Here is a 20,533-nt window from a genome sequence, read left to right on the forward strand (position 1 = left end):
GATTGTTTGAATCATGGTGTTGAGTGCTAATGATTCAGGTAAAAGTTCCTCTGGGTTTTCCTTTCAATTAACTATTTTTAGAAGCAAAGGCAGGCAGCTAAGGCCTTGGCTTCAGGGGCCCAGACCTGGCTCTCCCAAGGGACGACGAAGCCTGTTACCTAGACATTAGGTGACAAACTGAATGAAGACATAGCTAAGAAAGCCTGCTGCCTCAGGGTGACCAGCCCTGCAGCATTCTGGGATGTATCTGTTTAGCAGTGACTGCTTCCCAACCAGGGTAACAAGTAACTCCAAGCTGTATGTGGCACGCACTTTCACCCCACGAATGCATTCCCTGACCGTGACAGACATGTTTAAAAAGGACTGCTCCTATATGCTGCTAGGTTTGCTGACTGTCTATAAGATGCTGGGTTCATTACTGGGGATTTTGCCTGTTAAATATTGTAAGGCTCAGCCCAAGACTGCTTTAGCTTCCATTGCTACTGCTACAGCGTACATCGGTCTGAGCATTCGCTCGGAGCTGTCACTGTGTGCGGCGGGGACATTCATTTTACCCACCTACCATTAAAGGCAAGCTTGAAGCAAAGTCCCACAGCTAAAGTGACTCTGTAGGCTGTGTGAATACACAAGATGTGCCAAGCACTGTTTCAGGTGGTTTTCAAAGTGGTTTAATCTTAACAACAACCCCGTTTTGAATAACCAGGCTATTATGTAAAATGAGAACCGACTGAGCTGCTTCTGTTTCCAAGGTCGGTGATGGCAACCTGGAACAGAAGCTATTACTGAGAAAATAAACCCCTGCATTGCTCTCATCTCGCTCCCAGGGACTCCTGGAGCAGAGAAGAGAAAAAAAAAAAAAAGGTAACATTGCCAGGCCACTGTCATGCGCAGGAAAAGATGCACATTTGATTCTCAGATTGGCAGATCCCAGTAATGACCTGAGACATGCAAAGGCAGCCCAAGACCTAGCAAAGAAAAGGTACTGCCTAGCAAAAACAAAAATGAATGCAAGGGTAAGGTGTGGTTCATACCTATAATCCTAACATTAAGAGCAGGTGGGTCATTGTGAATTCAAGGCCTGCCTGGAATCTATGTGACTTCCAGGTTCATCTGGGTTACAGACTAAAATCTTGCCCACCATCACCCTAAAACTAAAGGAAGCAAGGAATTAAAGAGCGTGAAAGAAATAAAGGAGAACTTTGGAGGCAGCCTCATGACAGTGTAAAAGCACCAGCCATCTGGGTGAAACCCAGGCACTCGGCGCTCTGGGCACTTGGTTCCAGGAAGGGGAAGGTCAGGAAAGGGACTGTTTTCCGTGCCTGATTGGCCCAAAAGAAAGCAACAGAGCAAACGAGCAAACGGCAGGTAGGTGTGACTCGTGAGAGCACACTCAGTGATGTGACTGGAAGAGAGAGCCATCTGCCCCCAGTGATGGAGGTCTCTAACCTTTGACCTGGTATTGATCATCTAATGATAGTGGGATGTAAGATCAGACCAACTAACTAATTCTGCATCACAAATGTCAAGGTGACTGAGTCCAACAGCCTGGTTATACTTGAATTGTTTTTATTAATTTATCTTTGTAAATAAGGACCCTCTATACTTCTTAATGATGAAATTACTTTGCAGTGCCTTATCCTTGCCGAACTACATCTCCTGCTAGACTAAGGTCAGAGAATAATTCCCCCTGTCCAATATCCAATAAGGCCCCGGGAGGTGGCTCAGTGTGTCAAGTGCTTGCTGTGCCAGCATAAGGACCTCAAAGCCAAGTATGGGGTGCCGTGCCTGTAGCAACAGCACTGTGGGATTGAGACAAACAGATCTCTAGGATTTAACAGCAGCCAGCTTGGCTGTACCAGTGAGCTCCAGGTTCAGTGGGAGAACCTATCTCAAAATAAGATGGAGAAGTAGTGCAAGACCACACCCCCACATCGGCTCCCGGTCCTCACATGCTCATAGTCAAATGCACCTAGAGACACACACGTTCCCTGAGCCGAGGTTAGTCAGCTAGTCTTGAACTCATGATCTGTCAGCCTTAACCTACTTATTGCTGTAATTACAGCCAGTCTATCCTGCCAGCTTTATCAGTACCATCTTCTCCATAGCTGTTGGTTACACTCATGATTACAGTGATAGATATTCTTACAATATCATCTATTGTAAGAAGAAATCTCCTCACCAGATTATCCTTCCATATGGCACCCAAAAGGCACAATGCCAGCTCAGGGTAACTGTCAGAATTCTCAGAAGAAGGATACATTATCTGTAGCTGATTTTAAAAAGGGGCGGGGAAGAGAAAGCTAATAAAACTGCTTATTTTCCTGGGAATGCCAAAACAGGCCAAACCCCTACTATGTATTTTTAAGTGTTTTTACCTGAAATAATTACCTTCGAGGATAGGGTTATTTTGTATTGTTTTTGTACAGAAATGAGTCACACTCGCTGTCCCTATTATGTCACTGAGATTTGTTTTTCAATATCAACATCATCAGTTTCAGTAAAAGCCACTGCATCATGGAGGGGATGAACCCCCCCCCCCAAACAAATATAAGCTCCCCCTAAATGACAAAGAAACACTATGAAAATAATAGCTTTCCTCTGACTTAGAGATCAAACAATGTGTTTGGAGTATCTTACCAGCAGAAAGCCAATATCACACATTAAATTTCACCACTGTTTCTAAGCGGGGAGGGGGGGAAACAGCACTGTCAGAAGGTGATTAGGCTGATGGTTTGAGGGAAAGAAAAGCTCTCACAGGAGAAAGGAAGGAGCAGGCAATAAGGAATCCTGACTAAATCAAAGCTACAGAAAGGCAGAGAGGCACAGCAGAGAAAATAAGATCCAGACAGCTCGCTGCTGTGCTGCGCCTGCAACATCAGTGGAAAAAAACAACCTTTGGCTGGTATTCCAATTTCATTTCCTGAGCAAATAATTGGGCACTGTTTATCACACGCACTGGTTGCTTAATCAGAAACCTGCTTCCAAAACAACCAGGAAAAGTGGGAAGCTCAACCTCACACACAGATCACGTGGGGCTCCTGTCACATGGGCTAAAGTGTGCTCAGGAGCTGAGGAGACAGCTTGCTCAGGAAGGAACGCACTTGGCATTCAGGCAGCAGGGTCTGAGTTTGAGCCCCAGTACTCAGGTTTTTAAAAAGAAGCTCCCCCCTCCCCCGCAGGGGTCATCCCTGCAGATGTGGCCCATGCCTGTAATCCCAGAGCTGAGGAGGGGAGTCAGGTGGATCCATGAGGTAGGGCTGGCAAGTCAGCCTACTCCATTTGGCTAGTTCTCTGCAGGCAAGATACCCCGGGTTGTTCTCTAGATCACACACATTCATGCGTGCACACATACACACTCCACAAATATGCATACATACATATAGTTCATGGGTGAAAATGGACTTCTTCCCCACCCCACCCCACCCCCGCCTCCATCTTTCATTTCACACAGAATTCATGCTCCTGTGTATGAATGAAAGCTCTGCACTATCAGGCTGCAGCTGATAAATGGTGAACGACATGGGAAATGGAAGGTCTGTGCTGTTATAACTCTTATGTGCTCTTGCAGAATGACTCAGCCTATCTAATATACAACGACGCCCCCCCTGCATCTGTGAATTACAGCAGACAGCATGGACACGCCAAAGGTACATCGACAGCTCTTGGTTTCTCTTTCCTATTGGGAATCAACATTTTCTTAAACTTTTCTTCTTGAATATCCTCATATTCCATATTAAAAAGAGTTTTTGTTTCTATGGCATATTCCCATTTACTAAGATATGAGTTTTATACAACACACTACAAAATAATCATGTGACTTGGCATGCCAATGCCTTTTTCAGAAATCCCAATTTATTTATTTTTTGTATAGAATAGAGTTTATTTAGGGCAGAGGATGGGAATTAAGTGGGGTAGTGGAGGCAGAGAAAGGCAGAGAGAGGGAGAGAGGGGAGGCCGGCCATGACCACGCGGGGAGAGGGGGTGGGGAGGAGAGCCCAAGAGGGCCAAGAGAGACATGAGAGCGATAAGAGGAGTAAGAGGTAAGAGCCCAATTTATTTTTTAATGTTTCAAAAAATGTTCTTTAAAGCAAGCACCCAAGTACTGGCTGTTCAAATATCAGTTATACATACTTACAGGTATACACATGTATACACATCCACATATATATAGTATATAGTGATAAATATTTAAAGTTTTTATTTATGGTCATCTAATATATGCTTTATCACAAATTATTACTTCACACAGTAACTCTTAAAATAGAAATATTTGTTATTTTTCATTTGCAAACTATACATAAGTATATGTGGTATAGAAAATGTAAAAATGTAGCTAAACAAAAAATCTGCAATGCTAATACTCAGTAGACTATAAAACTATGATAATTATTATTTTCCAATGCTTTCAACCTAATACCTCACAAATAACTTCTATGACAATAAGTATTCTCCAGAAAGTTCCAAACCCAAATACCTTCAAAGGAAGCCACATAAGGCCAGCATGTGACATAAGCGGAACTAACAGGTGACTAGAGAGTCCATCAAGTGCCTAACAAGGACATCCAGCACCACGAACTGTATGGATGCAATTCTTCAGGAGACACTACAAATTAATATTTTTAGAAAATATTTTGGAATTTACCAACATTTGTCAGTGAATAAATTCATGGTTAGCAATACACAGCAAACCTAATATATCATCAAGGTGCATCTGGCCCTAAGGTAGCCAATTTACCCTATCTGATTTAAAATACAGTGTAAAACCAGGCATGGTCACAAACAGCAATAATTCCTGTACTACAGAGACTGAGGCAGGGTCACTCCCATGAGTATGAGGCCAGCCTGGGCTACAGGATGAGACCCTGTCTACTCCCTACACCTCCCCAAACATAAATCGCGTGTAATGCCTGTCAAACCTTGTGAACGTAGAAAGCTTTTGATCTCATGGCTGCCCTGCGGTAACCTTGCTAACATGGAACCCACGGCCATATTTTCTACCCTCACTCCCAGTGCCTCTCATCCTTCCTCCTCCAACCTGTTAGTTGCCGCAAGGATTTGGACCACAGGTACCTGACACCCAAGAGATGGTGACACCAAGGTTGTGAGACCTGTTAGGAGACAGACTCTCCCAGTTTCCACCACACGTGTAGTGACTCTGTAAGGTGACAGTCAGCCGGCATTTGAATGGATTTGCTGGTCTGTTCATATGCGAACAAGAACGTCTCCTTAACCCACCATACACTGATAAACCCGGAACGTGTTGGACAGAGGAGATGAGAACCGACTTGCTTCCCTCACGGCTTTCATTTTAGTAGGCTCCAGAGATTTTTTTTTAAAAAAAAACACATTCAACAAGGATGCTTTTGTGTGCCTACCTGGTATTCCCCCCCCCCTTTGTCTCTTTCAAATCAGATCTGTAGAAATTGGGTTACCCTTCTCCAATGAAATGAGCAGCTGTCCCTTAAGACAAAGTGCTGCCAGAATCCTCCTTTGTTTGATCTTGCCTCTTTTGACTGACTGCCGCCGGCCCTTTGACAGTACCTTAGCTCTGAAGACTCTAGCTGAAGCTTGCCCGGTGGCTGTATGTTTACTGTATGTTTAACAAGATCAAATTTCAATTTAGTGAATTTGCAAAACTAGTTTCGACCTAGAATTACTCTTAGCTCTTTACCAAGTGTCTGCCCTGGTTATCCTTTTCAGCGGGGAGGTGGGATGGGGGTGTGGGTGGGGGGCACTGTTATGTGTAACTGAGATGTTACTTAAATTCTTGAAAAATAAGCATAATTCTCAAGGGCCTAAGAAAACATTATTAGCCTAACGTGTAAGTGGGTGTCAATATTATAGCTTTGAACTGTATTTTGAGAGATCTGTTTTTTGTTTTGTTTGGTTTTGTTTTGCCTTGTTTTATCCAAATCAAACGTCTTTCTCTGGTAGGTCTGCTGGTATGGAACAGAATGCAGGGGTTCTGGCTGATACATTCTGTTCCCAGGTTTCCCCCAGCTCCAGAACATGGCTATGACTATCCACACTCTGGGAAGCGATATGCACAAAGCGGCATCTGCATCACTTTCAAATACAGCCAGTATGAGACAATAGGTACGACCGACCAGAGCGGGAGCAGAAGCAGCGCACGCGCAGAAGGGGAAGGGCCAATATGAGAAAATAGGGAGGAGCTTGTTCACAGCAGCAGCATGCGCACATGCGTGGAGTGGGAAACAGACGTCATGTAAATAAGTGTGCCCCTTCATCTATAAGTCTGTTTGTAGATGCCCGTGTACTGTGTGTGCTGTGGCGAAACCTTGGCTAGGAGCCCTTACCCAGCTCCAGGTCCTAGTCAGTAAGGACACTGCTGAACCTGACCAGGGTAATACTTTCAAATGAATTCAGGGCCAGGTGAGCAACGAAAAACTAAAGGGGTGTAGGCCTGGGGACAGTGACAAACTTGGTTGTTGGCTTTCGCTCGGATCCCCTCAGAAACACAAGGCTACTGACTAGAGATCTCTGTACTTCTCACGGGGAACTAGAAACCGTGTTGGGGAGGAGGAGACAAGAGACAAATCATTAAGTGTAAGTTCAATGTTAAGGTTTTTTAAATTTCTTCAGACAAAATGTTGCTTCCATATCACCAATATCACACCAGCACTATATAAACTTCTGAAATATCACAAAAAGACAACAATACTTATATTTGGCAAACTATGGTGTATGAGTAAGATAATACGTAGAGTTTTGACTTCCAGGTATAGGAAGCTTAGAAAATGTTTCTCACCCAATTTTCATCCTTGTATTTGTCAGTTCTCTAGAGGAATAGAACTGATAAAATATATACATGTGATTTATAAAATACATACATAAAACATTTATAAATATGTATATGATTTATAAAATACATATATAAACATAAACATATATGTGATTTATAAAATATAAACATATTATAGTTTATAAGACATATTTGATTTTTTAAAAACATGCATATATATACGTATACACACATATATATGTATACACATATATGTGTATATATATATATATATATATATGATTTATTAGAGTGGCTTACAGCTGTCTACCAATTGAAAGTTCAAAAACTCAACAGTTATTCAGGCCGTGAGGCTGAATGTCTCAGCTGGTCTACCGTATATGCCTGAATCTGAAGAAGTAAGCTCTAATTTCAGTGAAGGATTAGGCTTGAGTTAGGAATGCAGTAGGTATGCAGGCAAACGAGGAAAAGCTCCCTGCTCTCACAGCCTTTATATACGCTGCCTAGAGAAGGTGTGCCCCAGACCGAAGATAGATCTTCCCACCTCAAAAGATTTCAGTTAGGTAGTGTTCCCACCCCAGATGACTTGAGAAAAATCCCTCACAGTGTTTACGGATGTAGTCAAGTTGACAACCAAGAAGAGCTGTCACACACACCCGTAGCAACAGAATTTCCCTAATAATGTTGGTATGAGGATTACATGAGGAATACATAAACCTCAGCCTGGGGAGAAGGCTTGGATAAACTGTTTGCCACGACCTAAGTTTAAATCCCCAGACCCCACATAAAGTCAACCATAGCAGCATTGCGTCCAGAATCCCACCGCTCCCACCCCAAGAAGAGAGGTGGAGACAGAAGCCCATGAGTCAGTAAGCTACAGTGGCAAACAGTAGACAGGCCTCAAATAAGGCAGAAGACAAGGACTGATGCCTGAGGTTGCCCTCTGACCTCCAAAGGTGGAGGTCATAAAAATACTAAAAACTACGTATACCATAAAAAAACGTATATGAGAGCTCAATAGACTTCAATTTAACCACAAGGCATTTGAAGGTTGTTGCTTAAAAAAAAAAAGTCATTTTAATCCACACAAAAATCTGTAATATCAGGAAGCATTTCCATTTGTGCTCAAGTTCTTAACTCTTCCTTATTGTCTGTTGATTTAGATTCTCAGCTCTTGGTCCTCCAACCAAACATCTACAGCTGTTTCATCCCAAGCACCTTTCAATGGGAACTCATCCACATACCCCAGATGTGTGCCAAGTCCAGTTCCTCAAAGATCCCTGGCCGGCGCCTCGCTGTACTTCAGTCAGTCCAGGGTCTAAACTTCGTCCATTTTGCAAAATCAGATTCTTATATTGATGGTATGGATGGCTATCAGCAAAGAGTGTGTCAGTAGGAATCATGGACCGCTTAGAGAAGCCAGTCTGGTTATTGCCGGACAGAGAAGTGGGAAGGAGGGGAAGCTAACAGGAGAGAAAGGAAGAGACAGTTCTGGCACCAGCTCCAGTGTCTCCCAGTCCATGGGAATGGTACAGTTGCTGATTCAACCACAGCGCATTTCGTACACATACATCAAACTGAAGCTCAGTTTCAGATTTTGCTGGCTAGGAAGCCATAGCTATTTCTGACATCTGCTGGACAGTTTTCATGAGCCTTCCTCATTCTCAAGCCCCTTACATAACACCTCCCTCCCTCTCCCTCTTCCTCCCCCCCTCCCCCTTCCTCCCTCTCCTCCTCCCTCCCCTTTTCCCTCTCCTCTGTCATTCCCTCTCCCTCTATCTCCCTCCCTCCTTCTCTTCCCCTTCCTCCCTCTCCCTCTCCCCCTCCTTCTCCCTCTCCCTTCCTTAGCTTTCTTTATGCCTTTGTACCAGGTGTGCACACATTCCGACAGCTACCACACACCACCTCTATAACCCATTCTGGCATCAAAGCACCTTGATAATTTTTTGCCTGGAGCTGCTTTCCCTTTCAAGCCTCCTACTCTCACAAGTTCTTCCCTTGCAGCTCACAAGCTTATTTAAAAAACATCTCTTGACTCTAAACTGCTATCTCTCTGGTTTTCCTTTTTCCACCCAAATTTCATTGGAAACAATCTCAGAGCTTTCGGTGACTTGACTGTCTTCAGTCTGAGCCTTGCTCCTGTCTATAAGCAACCTCTCCAGGCATGAATGCTTGTCTTACATAACCATGTGGCTGGCCATGCTTTCTGCTTTGTCCTTTCTTGTATACGGTACAGGGAATTTACTGATCACCTGGAGCCGATGTCAGACACTGGAGGTACAGGAGCTAATGGGACAGAAAAGGACACTGCAGGCTGTTGTGCTGATGAAAATCTTCCCTTCCTAGAATGTTCTCCACTGATTTTGGGAGTAGAGCCCCTTGGTCTCCTCTCTGACTTACTGAAGTCCCTGAGACCAGAGCTCCCGCCTAGGAGATGAGATTGCTGTGTGCTTTTCTGCCCTTCTTATACTACTCTGAGTTTCATGTGTCCTTGGAGGATTTCCAAGGCTGGATCCCCACCCCGGACCACTACAATGACAGATGTGAATGGGCTGTTTTCACATGGAGATAGTAGTGTTACACCAGATGCAATGGGACAAATTGGTCTCCCTGTCATCCCCCAGATACCCACTCTTTCCTTCATATTCTACACAGTATCCAAGACATTCCAGATTCCATCCTCCGTCCCTCCACAAACCACCAAATCCGTGCAGTTTCAGGTCTTGAATAGCTTTCACATTTACCATGTCCTCTCCAACTCTCTCCTGCCACCATAGTCCACACTGGTGTTTTCACCACAGTTGTGAACATCTGATCTTTCCTACCTCCTCCAAAATCCACCCTTCCAAGTTCATCCTAGACAGCATCTCTCAATAGACATTTATGATCATAAATTACTTTCCCCTCATTCTCAACTAACATTGTCCTAAAAATTTCCCCCACTGACTTCAAGAAAAAACAATCATAAGTGTATGGCTTACAAATATCCTTGAAATTGTCTCTAATTCTCTATCCTTGTTATTTCCAGAAGTCTTTTTATGGCTAAAACATATATTGCTTTCTTTGTGTGGGAGAGAAGACATCCAAAATCTTTACAATATGCCAATAACTTTTGTTTGAACACTGCTTTAGGAAATGTTTTCCCATTCACTACAGTCTAATGTGGTCGTGTTGTTACTATTGCCAAGTGTGTGGAACCAGGGACTGGGGCTTTATCGTCCCTAGGGACTTTCCATTGATTAATCTGGATGAACTCATTCATTTTCTCTCCCCTCCTGATCCCTAGACATCATTACAGCCTGGATAGCTCAAAGGTTGAAGACACATTTGCTAGCAGAAACCTGGCAGAGAAAGAACTATGAGCTTCCTTCAAACTGTTCCCTGCCTTACCATGTCTACAACATCAAAGCCATTGGGGTAACTCCCCAGTATTACTTCAGTTCTCACCTTGACCATTCCAAATGGTGTGTTTCCATAAAGAGCTCCTCAAATCGCTGGACCTGCATTGGAGACCTAAATCGAAGCCCACACCAAGCCTCGAGAGGCGGAGGATACATCTGTACAAAGAATCGGTACATTTACCAGTCATTTAATAAATTAGTTCTCCATTATGGGTTCTGTAACTAAGCTTGGGGAAGGGTCATACCCACTGTCTTGAAAACACTGGCACTGGAACATTTCACCTTTGATCTATTCTTCATTGTTAAAGGTTTCTGAGTGTGTACAGCATAGCATCCAATAAAACACTATGGGGCTACATTTACCATTCTATGTTCAAATCAGGAGAAATTTGAGTCATTTGTATTTGTCATATTAGTAATCCAAATCATGGTATGTAAATAAGAGCATGGAGGAACAGAATAAAATATTTTCTTCCAATTTAATCATCTTCAGTGGTCTATCTTGTGGATTAAATTTCATCTCTCACAAAGCAATCCTGACTGTCCTGTTTGAAGAAAATAAAAGTGCTCCCCTCCCTCTCCCCCTTCTGTTTCATACTATTTGGCCATATGGTCATATTCCCCATAAAGTTCCTTCCCCCGCTGGTTTATAGTTTAGTCCTGCCACCTTTGCAGTGAACTTTACTGCTAATATATTGTTGAGCTGCTCACTTGAGTTCTCTTGTAATTTTTTTTAATTTTAATCTAAAACAGGGAGATCACATTTGAACATGATATGAATCAAGAAATCACAAGACTTGGTTGCTTAAAAGAATGTGGGATGTGGGTTCTGAGTTCAAAAGCTTAGAGTTAAGCAAAAGTCATCTGACAGGGACTGGGCCCTGGGCTTAGTGTCTGTGACACATGCAGTCCTCAGTCACGATCCACTCTCTTATTTAAATCTTCATAGCAATTCTTTTCAGCGATGAGTTTCACTATCCTCATTCTACTGACAAGTCAACAGAGGCTTACAAAAACTTCAAACACTTGCCTAGTTTAATAGAGGTCTACTTGGCCTCTGAAGCTGTGCTTGTAACTGAGATTCCAGAAGACAATAAAGGAAGTGAATAAATATAGGATTATAACTATCTTGAGATCTCAGCATGGACTAAAGTTGGTAGAGTCTAATGGTCCAATTACAGACTGTGAAAGTTGCTTGTTTTGTGTCAAAATCAAGTACAAGAGACAGATATTTAGGATACTGTCTGCTGACTTGGGAACATAAAAAGCTGAGGAACAATGTTTTGGTCTCACAGAAAACACCCTAGTATAACAATCTCCATGAAGTGGGATTGTTAATGGGAAGGCGACGATGATTCCAGGTGGAGAGGTCAAAACTGATCCAGTAATACAGCGAAGGACAACCAAGTGTAGAGAAAGCTCAAGTGGAGGGAATCTACTGAGCCAGCATTATATGCTAGGTTTAAGTGTGTCTCAACAGACGACTCCAGTCTAGAGAATGATACATCCATACTCACATAAATAAATAAATAAATAAATAAATAAATAAATAAATAAATAAATAATAAAAATAGGAAGACAGAATAAAGTCAGGTTATACAGAAACAAAAGTGTAAAAGCAGGAGGAGAAAAGGAAGATGCTGGCCCACTGCAGACACACACCAGAAGGACATGGCTGCTGCTGCTGCTTCTTCTTCTTCTTCTTCTTCTTCTTCTTCTTCTTCTTCTTCTTCTTCTTCTTCTTCTTCTTCTTTTTCTTTTTCTTCCTCTTCCTCTTCTTCCTCTTCTTATCCTCCTCCTTTTCATCTTCTTCTCCTCCTCCTCTCCTTCTCCTCCTCCCTGTCTCTCTTAATTTAAAACTTTTTATTGATTCTTTGTGAATTTCACATCATGCACCCCAGTCCCACTCATCTCCACATCCCTTCATACCCACCCTCCACCTTTGCAACCTCCCCCAAAATAAGAAAAGAAAAAGACAAACAAAAAACGATCTTGCCATAGAAGCTACAGTGTGTCATGATGTCACAGTATACCATCTTGCCCAAACAGCTATACTCGCAATGTTCATTGCAGTGAGTCTTTGGTCTGGATGGAGGCCTCTGGCTTCTGCTACACTATCAATACTGGATCCTCACCAGGACTCCTCTCTGACATCCTGTTGTTGCACTGTTGTGTCATGGACATCCTGCAGTTTTGGATCTGCAGGACCAGCCTCTTCACATGCTCCAGCAGTTCATAGACAAATAGACGCTGGGGTGGACCAACTCAGGGTTCTGGATTTGGACCTGGGTGGAAGCTGAGCTGGTCAGCCTGCCAGCTCTCTTGCACCCGGACTACCAGGACCAGCTCTCCAGCTTTGCTCAGACAGGGGAAGGGCCATCTCTCCTCCTCTCAAGCCCTTGGGACCAGCTGTACTGTGATGATGCCACCAGATCCAGCTTTATCATATTGTCTATGTGAGGTGCATGGCCCTGCCTCCCAAGCACTGAAACTCTACTACTCTCCCTCTCTACCATCTTCTGGGCCAAAGGCGTGACTTCTGATGAAAGAGAGATGGAAATGTTTAACCTCCTGTAAGAAAGAAAAGAAAGGGAGAAAAGTAGCAACCCTATTGGTCCCAAGACTGGGAGGAGGATCTGTCTGTGTTTCTTTGTGTTGGTAATGTGTGCGGTGGAGTTTAAAGGCAGCCACAATGCTATGCAAGTAGCAAGTCATACTCTTTCTTAAGCACATTCTTCAGGAAGATCTGGGGGTGTCTTCAAGGAATTACATCATTAGAAGGAATCTGAGATACTTCAGCGGCACCATGCGTGTTTTCACTAACTTCTCTTTGAAAGAAAGGGGCGAGTATAGGACATAATAGTAGATTAAACTTAAGTCCTAAACTATGGTTGGTTTAAATATTGGAGCAAGGACCAGCGCAATCACTCATCAGGTAAAAGTGCATGTCTAGTAAACTTAGCAACATGAGCTCGGTTCCAAGAATGCACAGTGGAAAGAGATCCACAGTGGAAAGAGATTCCCAACTCCCAAAAGTTGCTGAATGTGCACACACACACACACACACACACTCACACACACACACTCACTCACACACTCATACACAGAAATAAAGTAAAAATAAAGGGCTAGAAATGTTCACATCTCAGCACCCATATGACAGCTTACAATAATCTGCAGTTCCAGTTTTAGGGGCTCCAATGCTCTCTCCTAGACTTCAAGGACCTCGGCCACATACATGCTACATGGTCAGGCATGTGGGCAAAGCACACTACACATAAAATAAAACTTAATTAACAAATTAAACATAAACTATTGTAATAAATATCTGTGTCTAAGTTTTGAGTGAATCGTACAAAAAAGAAACAAAATCTGAGAAATGACTGTGAAGAAAAGAAATTAGAGACAGATCATACGCTAGCCATTAAGATTCTGAGATGGGCTGTGCCTTCACTCTCTCCAAGAGCACCGAGCAAATGCTCCATTCCCCACTCAGGCATCGGCTGAGTTCCTTGTGGAGCCCAGCGACTTTCCTTGGTCATATATGTTCTGCAACATTGCTCTATATTTTTTCACTAAATGACCCTTTTAGCTTAGGGCAACCTGAGTAGGTTCATCCTAATTAAAGATAATATTGCTATGATGAAATAGGGTGACCAAAAAGCAAGTTGGGAGGAAAGAGTTTTTAGGCTTAAAGTTCTGCAAACTAGTCTATCACAGACATAAATCAGGACAGGAACTCAAAGCAGGAACCTAAAAGCAGGAGCTGAGTCAGAGGCCATTGAAGGGTGCTGCTTACTGGCTTTCTTATCATGGCCTGATTTTTTTTTATAGCACCAGGACCACCAACCTAGGAGTGGTCCCACCAACAGTGGACTAGACCCTCCCATATCAATCACTAATTAAGAAAATATTCTATAGGCTTGCCATAGCCCAACCTTGCAAAAGCATTCTCTCAACTGAGGAATCCTGCTCTCCTGGGACTCTAGCTTATGCAAGTTGATATAAAATTAGCTGGCACAATGGAGCCCTTGCCCCTCTTCATGCAGACGCCATCTGCCTATATGCAGATGCAGCAGTGACAGAGTGGGTTTGGCAACAGAACGTTTTCAACAGAAATAACAATTGAGACACAGAGTACACACTCCTCAAGTCCCAATTATGAGTGCTTTACACACCAACATGGAGTGTGGACCTCAGAGGACATAAGCTTGAGAATGTAACATGGGGTGAAAAAATAAGTTTTTACAAAAAGCAGTGGAAAGAAATTGGTAGGATGAGATAAAATGAAGAGCTTACGGTAGGACTTCAAATGTGCAGACATTTGTTAAAGCTGTTGCTACCCAGCTAAAAGAGTTCTTGATTGACTTTTGGCTTAATACACTGACAATTCAATCAACAAACAATCGACTCCCAAGGAACAGATGTACTTACTAGCTAGAGGAAATCCCAAAGCTGAATCTGACTCATGAAAACAAAGACTCTTAGTTAAATAAAAATAATGATATCCTCAGCTACACGGGTATCTGAATGATTGTGGGATTAGAAGACTGTGAGACCAGAGGCGCTGGTCTGGAGCAGGAGTGAGGACAAAGCATATGTAAACCTCGAAAAGCTCATCCCGAGATCTGCAGGAGTAGGGCTGCTTCCGCCCTGCCCCGGGTCTCAATGTCCTGCCTCTGCCACCCTTGAGGTAATCACATAGCCCGGTGGCCAGGTTAGCACTCATGCCTAACCCTGAGACCCGCCTAACCCACCTCTCCAGCTCCCTCCCATCCAGCCCAGGAGCTAAATGGTGCCTGGATACCCCCCAAAGGAAAAGGTGGGGGTGGGGTGGGGCAACTGATCTTTACGGAAGAGAGGTTGAATAGACTCCAAATTCATGAGATCTGAAATGGAGCCGTGAAAGAAGATACGGCTCTGTGGAAGAAGATGTTCAAAGGAAATCCAGTTCGAGATGTTAAGATGAACCAGTGACCGTGTGAGTTCTTCACTAGGAAGAGACAGTAGAGCAGCTACACAACTTCCATTTCACAAGCTCACTTAAGCCTTGAGTGACCCGAATAGCAGCTGTTTACACAAAGTGCTATGGTTATAAATATGTTACAGGGCTGGGGAGATGGCTCAGCAGGTAAAAGCACTTCTTGCATGGGCCTGACAACCTAAGTTTGGATCTCAGTTGCTCATGTAAAAGCTGGACAGAGAGGTACATATCTGTAATCCCAGCCCTCCCAGGATGAGAAGATGAGATGGGAGGCAGGGGTAGACTCTACCAGAAGCTCACAGGTTAGCTAGCCTGGGCTATAGAGCACAGTTGTCAACAGGAAAACAGCCTCAACCAAAGTAGACAGATGCCAGAGGCTGTCCTCTCACTCCCACATGGGTGCAGTAGCAAGAATGCACCCTCACACCACACACACACACACACACACACACACACACACACACACACACATATACAACATACACACATGCATGCATAAATACAACAAAAACCAATATCTAAAAATACTGTGTATTCTTATCAGAAAGTAACAATTTATGAAATCTCGATTTAAAAAAATCTTTGTCTTCTCTCTTTCTAGTGAAGTGCTAATATTTGGGTTAAGATGTAAAAAAAAATGATCAGAAATAATTCAGATTTCTATAAAGCAACTTCAGGACAACAAGCTTCCTAAAATTAAGTTGCATTCCCAGGTCAATAAATGAAAGCAAGGACTTCTTAAAGTGCAATGACCTTTGAGGAGACACAGAAGATAGAAAATAGAATCGTAATTTTAAAAGCTGGCTAGAAGTTATGTCTCAAGTACATTTCACAACCTGAATCTTCAGTGATCTCAGGAACAGGGTCATAAGAATGGAGAAAACTATCATCTAGATAGTCTACAGCGTGAACCAGCTTGTCCCTGAATCAGACATCTCAGAGGTGATGAAGATGGAACCTAGAGACTTATGCGTGCTAGTAAGTACTTTACCTCTGAGTCCAAATCCTGAACCAGACATCTCTGGATACCTCAGTTCCATTCATATGAGTTTTAAGACTGGTGAATTATAAAATTGTCAAAGGTATAGTATCCTTGAATGGCAACAACCAAAATACCTTTCTAGGTATTAACATGATCAACATAACTTTGGGTGACTGAGAGCAGAGACCTCAGCAGGACTAAACAAGGCGAGATGCTGGAGTAAAGGAACGGAGAAGGAAGAAGATATCATAAGGTGTGCTACTTTCTCCTATGTTGGTGGTCAAAGTGAAGTTTTATAAGTACTATATTATAAGAAAACACAGAAAAAGTATGGGGAAATTACTAAGAAGAGTCAGCTCCTGGGATGATAGAAAGAACAATGGGAAGAGTTGAAAATGTTTGTTTCCAAATATTCTCCTATGGACAAGCTTGGGATCATCTGCTGTGTAAAAGACTGACAGAATGGAGCATGCACTTTTTCAATATGTTGAAATAAGTCTACTTCAAACAAAGTGCAACCCTCTTGTAATAGCTGTGAACTCTAGATCTGTCTCTGGCTCGACCCCCAGTTATTCTCCCCACCGAGTCACAACATGTCATCTACCACTCTCCTCCCTATATTCCAAACGCAGCACATTTAACCATTTCACCACTCCCCAAGGCATGCGCTTGCTTTTCCAGTTGTCTAAATATTTCCCTCCAGATGTGCATGCTGGGCATTTCTCATCATTAATGTCTTCAATATTGAAATGAATTTTTGACAATGACCTAATTATTGAGATGGAGTGTTGATGCACTGAGGTCTCTCTCTAGGTTCAACTTCATGTTAGCGTCATAAAGCTAAATGCCCCAGTATTAGCTACATTAGCAATTATTGTAACTTCTTGGTGAGTTTATCCTTAATCATTATATGATGATCTTTCTGTCTCACTCTACAGGTTTGACATCTGTCTCAGAATATTGACTGCCACCCATCCAGTTCTCATTTTAATATAACAGCATATTTAATACCTTCACGTTCACCTCTGTGTCTTCAACTGTGGAATGAGATGACAAATAAACACCACAACAACGTGCTATGTCTTAAGGAAGTGATTGTGGATGGCCGAGTCCCTCCAGGTCGTCAACAGTGCATTCTTTTCTACTTTATTCCATTTTAAAGGACTCTGAAAGGCAATCCTAGCCCCAAACCAAAACCAGTGAGCCAGTGCAGGCTCAGCATGCAAGGCATTTAAATAAAAGTGTCCGTATTTTATTTCCAAATTAAAAATAACCACATTCTATGCTAACAGCCCAAGTTATGGCACGTATCTAAGAAATACTTGCTTCTATGCCATAAAACTCATTGAACATTGGCGAAGCACCTTCAAGCCATTGACTAGAAGTAGCATGCTTTCTCATTCCAATTTCTTTGCCAAGAGTGCCCCAAAGTGCTGACCAAGCACACTGAGGCAGAAAAGATATACTGTGTGGTGCATATGCAGCCCCGTGACCTACATGATGAGCCCTTATTAGAATCGTGTTCCTCAGGGGCCATTGGGAATCGCTGATTTAGCCACACTGGGCCTCTGTGAAAATGATTCCTTATCTAACCTGTCAGCACTATGTGAATACACTTCTTTCTAATTAATCACTTCCAGTGTGTGGGTAGCCAAGCCTTTTAGTGAAGGCTTAGACTGTCAGCTGCTCTGCAGGCAGAAACAGGAAGATGGTGAGTTGAAGGCCCGACTGGGGAACAGTGTGGGTTCTAGACCACCCTTGGCAGCTTACTGAGGCTTCGTCTCAAAATAAAAAATAAGAAGAGGCTGAATATGTAGCTCAGTGGTAGAGTACTCGCATAGCATGTAAAAGACCCTGAGTTCAATCCCCAGTACTGCAAGACACACACAGACACACATAGACACAGACACAGACACACACACACACACACACACACATCCTATCCCTTCCTCTCTTCCTTCCTCCCTTCCTGCCACTTCTCTTTAGAAATGATTTTAGAAGCCACACAGCAGCCAAATGATGATATCACCTCATCTTTCTGTAGCACTGACCCACGTCCTGTGACTGCCAAATGCCCTTCAGAGCAGCTGCATGCCTCCCGTCCTTCAGCTGCTGTGGGTAGAGAGCAAGATCGACTATCTCTACCCAACCCCTCTTCCCCTTCCTTGTTAACTGGCTTCTGTTTTCATCCCTTTCCACACAGACCTTCCCACATGGTCCATTTATTTCTGATACTACTTGATTTTGTTGCTATTCAGGATGGCCCATAAGTTTTTCCAAGCTCTTTGAACAAAATATTAAATATGTTCGTGTTACTTGAATCAATTAAAAGTGCAACCCTCGAGAGCCCAGACGAATTCGGGGGACATCGCAGCACTGGGTCACAGCTTTGGAATCAGCCAAGCTTGTTCCGGAATGCCACTCCAATGACCCTGAACAATTTCTAGCTGTGTGACCTTGAACAAATTGCTTAACCTTTCTATGTCGGTTTCCAAATGGAAAAGCAAGGATATTCATAAAAGGAATGAAGTAATTAAGTAAAATAGTTCAGGGCTTGGCATTTAATATCTTTCCTCTGTCTTCCATTTTCAACTGCCAGGAAAACCATCACTATGAACTATACTAATTAATCATATTAATGCAGAGGTTCAGGGAGCCAATCTTACAAACATCTATCTAACAGATGGCCCTAAGTAGAAGAGAGGCATTGGGAATACTATTTGGCCCCTCCCCCTTTCCATACTGATGGTGTTCTTCTCTCTCTCTCTCTCTCTCTCTCTCTCTCTCTCTCTCTCTCTCTCTCTCTCTCTCATATCTAAGTACATTGTAGCTTCAGACACTCCAGATGAGGGTGTCAGATCTCATTACAGATGGTTGTGAGCCACCATGTGGTTGCTGGGATTTGAACTCAGGACCTTCGGAAGAGCAGTCAGTGCTCTTAACCACTGAGCCATCTCTCCAGCCTCAATGGTGTTTTCTAAATAACAAATAAAGGAAACTTGGTCAGTTCTACTTTAGCTCACACTGGAAGAATCAAGTATAGAAGATTTTTTTAAAATCTTACAAACATCCATAAAAACTTTGCAAATGCCTTCAGCCCCACGTTCCTAACATTGCATTAACACCTGACTAAAGGACAAGGCTGCAGTTATTTGCAGAGCAAACAGGCCTGAGACCATGACAGAACGGGCGCCTTCAGCTCCAGGTTTGCCAGTGCCTAGGTACATGGGCTTTGCTTGGATCCTCAAGGGCTTGGCTTCTTGTTCATAAAATGAAGACAATTAAGGGAAAACAATACATGTAAAATCTGTAAGCAGGTACTCAGAGCGTATGAAACCCTTTTCTTCAGTGGGAAACTTCAGCTGAATCAGAGTGTGTGCTCTGACCAGGGTTGCTAAGCGACACCCTCTCAAGTACACACAGTGTTTGAGTACAAAGATGGACTTTGTATCTTGGATGTTAGGCAGGCAGGTGGTGTTCAACAAATATCTGATAGTTTGCTTTGGCTCTGATAGAAGAACTTTGTGTACCCACTACCAAGCCTGGGATCATCTTCATAACCTTTGCAGGTAGGGAAGCTCCTGATTTGCTGAGTCTCCAGCACCCTAATCTAATTCGAAGATCCTATCTCATTCAGCAATGTTTCCTTCATTTCCTGTGGTACAGAACTCTTTGCAGAAAGCAAACACTTTGACGCATTTGGATTTCTGCTAGAGCTTTCATTCTGCCCAACCGTGGGCTGTAGGGTGATGATAAGGTATTTGAGACAGACTTGAAGGAAGAGGAGTAACTCAATCATTATCTTAAATTGGCACCAATACCCTAATGATGTGCTTATATGTAATCTAAAAAGATCTGTTTCCTTTTTCAGTTTGGCAAGATGGTTGGAATAATCTTTAGAGGTCACTGACTCATGAGGAAGGTGAGAATTTTGACCTTTGAAGACAAGGCCGGTCTAAGGGAATGGGTCAGCCAAATGACTGGAGCATGTGTTTGGGACAGGCTTGAGAGTCAGAGCAAAACAAGAAAATAAAAAGCCCGCCTTTATTTTTTAAGACTCATTTTATTTTTCTTTTGGGATGTGTGTGTGTGTGTGTGTGTGTGTGTGTGTGTGTGTGCACTTAGGTGCACATGCATATGAAGTTTCCCTCAGAGGCCAGAGAAGGGCATCAGGTCCCCTGGAGCGAGAGTTTCAGCTAGCTGTGAGTTGCCTCAGATGCTACGAACTGATCCGAAGGCCTCCTGAAGAATAGCACCTGCTTTGAGCTTCTGAGCACTCTCCAGTGCCCTCAACTCTGTTTCTAACATAGCTTTACTTTAAAAAAAAAAATTACAGTCATTTATTTCTTTAGAAAATCCTCACTATAAAAGATCATAAGTCCATCTAAGCAACAGGAAAAATT

The 20,533-nt window shown here is 43.0% G+C and overlaps 2 protein-coding genes across 2 annotated transcripts in view; one reads left to right on the forward strand and one right to left on the reverse strand.

The window, feature by feature from the left end:
• Dnase2b (deoxyribonuclease 2 beta) overlaps window positions 1-10,618 on the forward strand; it is a 33,425-nt gene extending 22,807 nt beyond the window's left edge. The window contains exons 4-7 of the mRNA XM_052178986.1: window positions 3,569-3,647; window positions 5,935-6,096; window positions 7,927-8,124; window positions 10,050-10,618. Coding sequence (XP_052034946.1) covers window positions 3,569-3,647; window positions 5,935-6,096; window positions 7,927-8,124; window positions 10,050-10,390 — 780 coding nt within the window. The 3' untranslated portion in view covers window positions 10,391-10,618. The remainder of the gene's footprint in view (window positions 1-3,568; window positions 3,648-5,934; window positions 6,097-7,926; window positions 8,125-10,049) is intronic.
• Window positions 1-20,533, reverse strand: part of LOC127682574 (uricase) — a 70,317-nt gene that overhangs the window by 39,748 nt on the left and 10,036 nt on the right. The window lies entirely within an intron of this gene.

Source organism: Apodemus sylvaticus, chromosome 4 (genome assembly GCF_947179515.1).
Source record: "Apodemus sylvaticus chromosome 4, mApoSyl1.1, whole genome shotgun sequence".
Lineage (NCBI taxonomy): Eukaryota > Metazoa > Chordata > Mammalia > Rodentia > Muridae > Apodemus > Apodemus sylvaticus.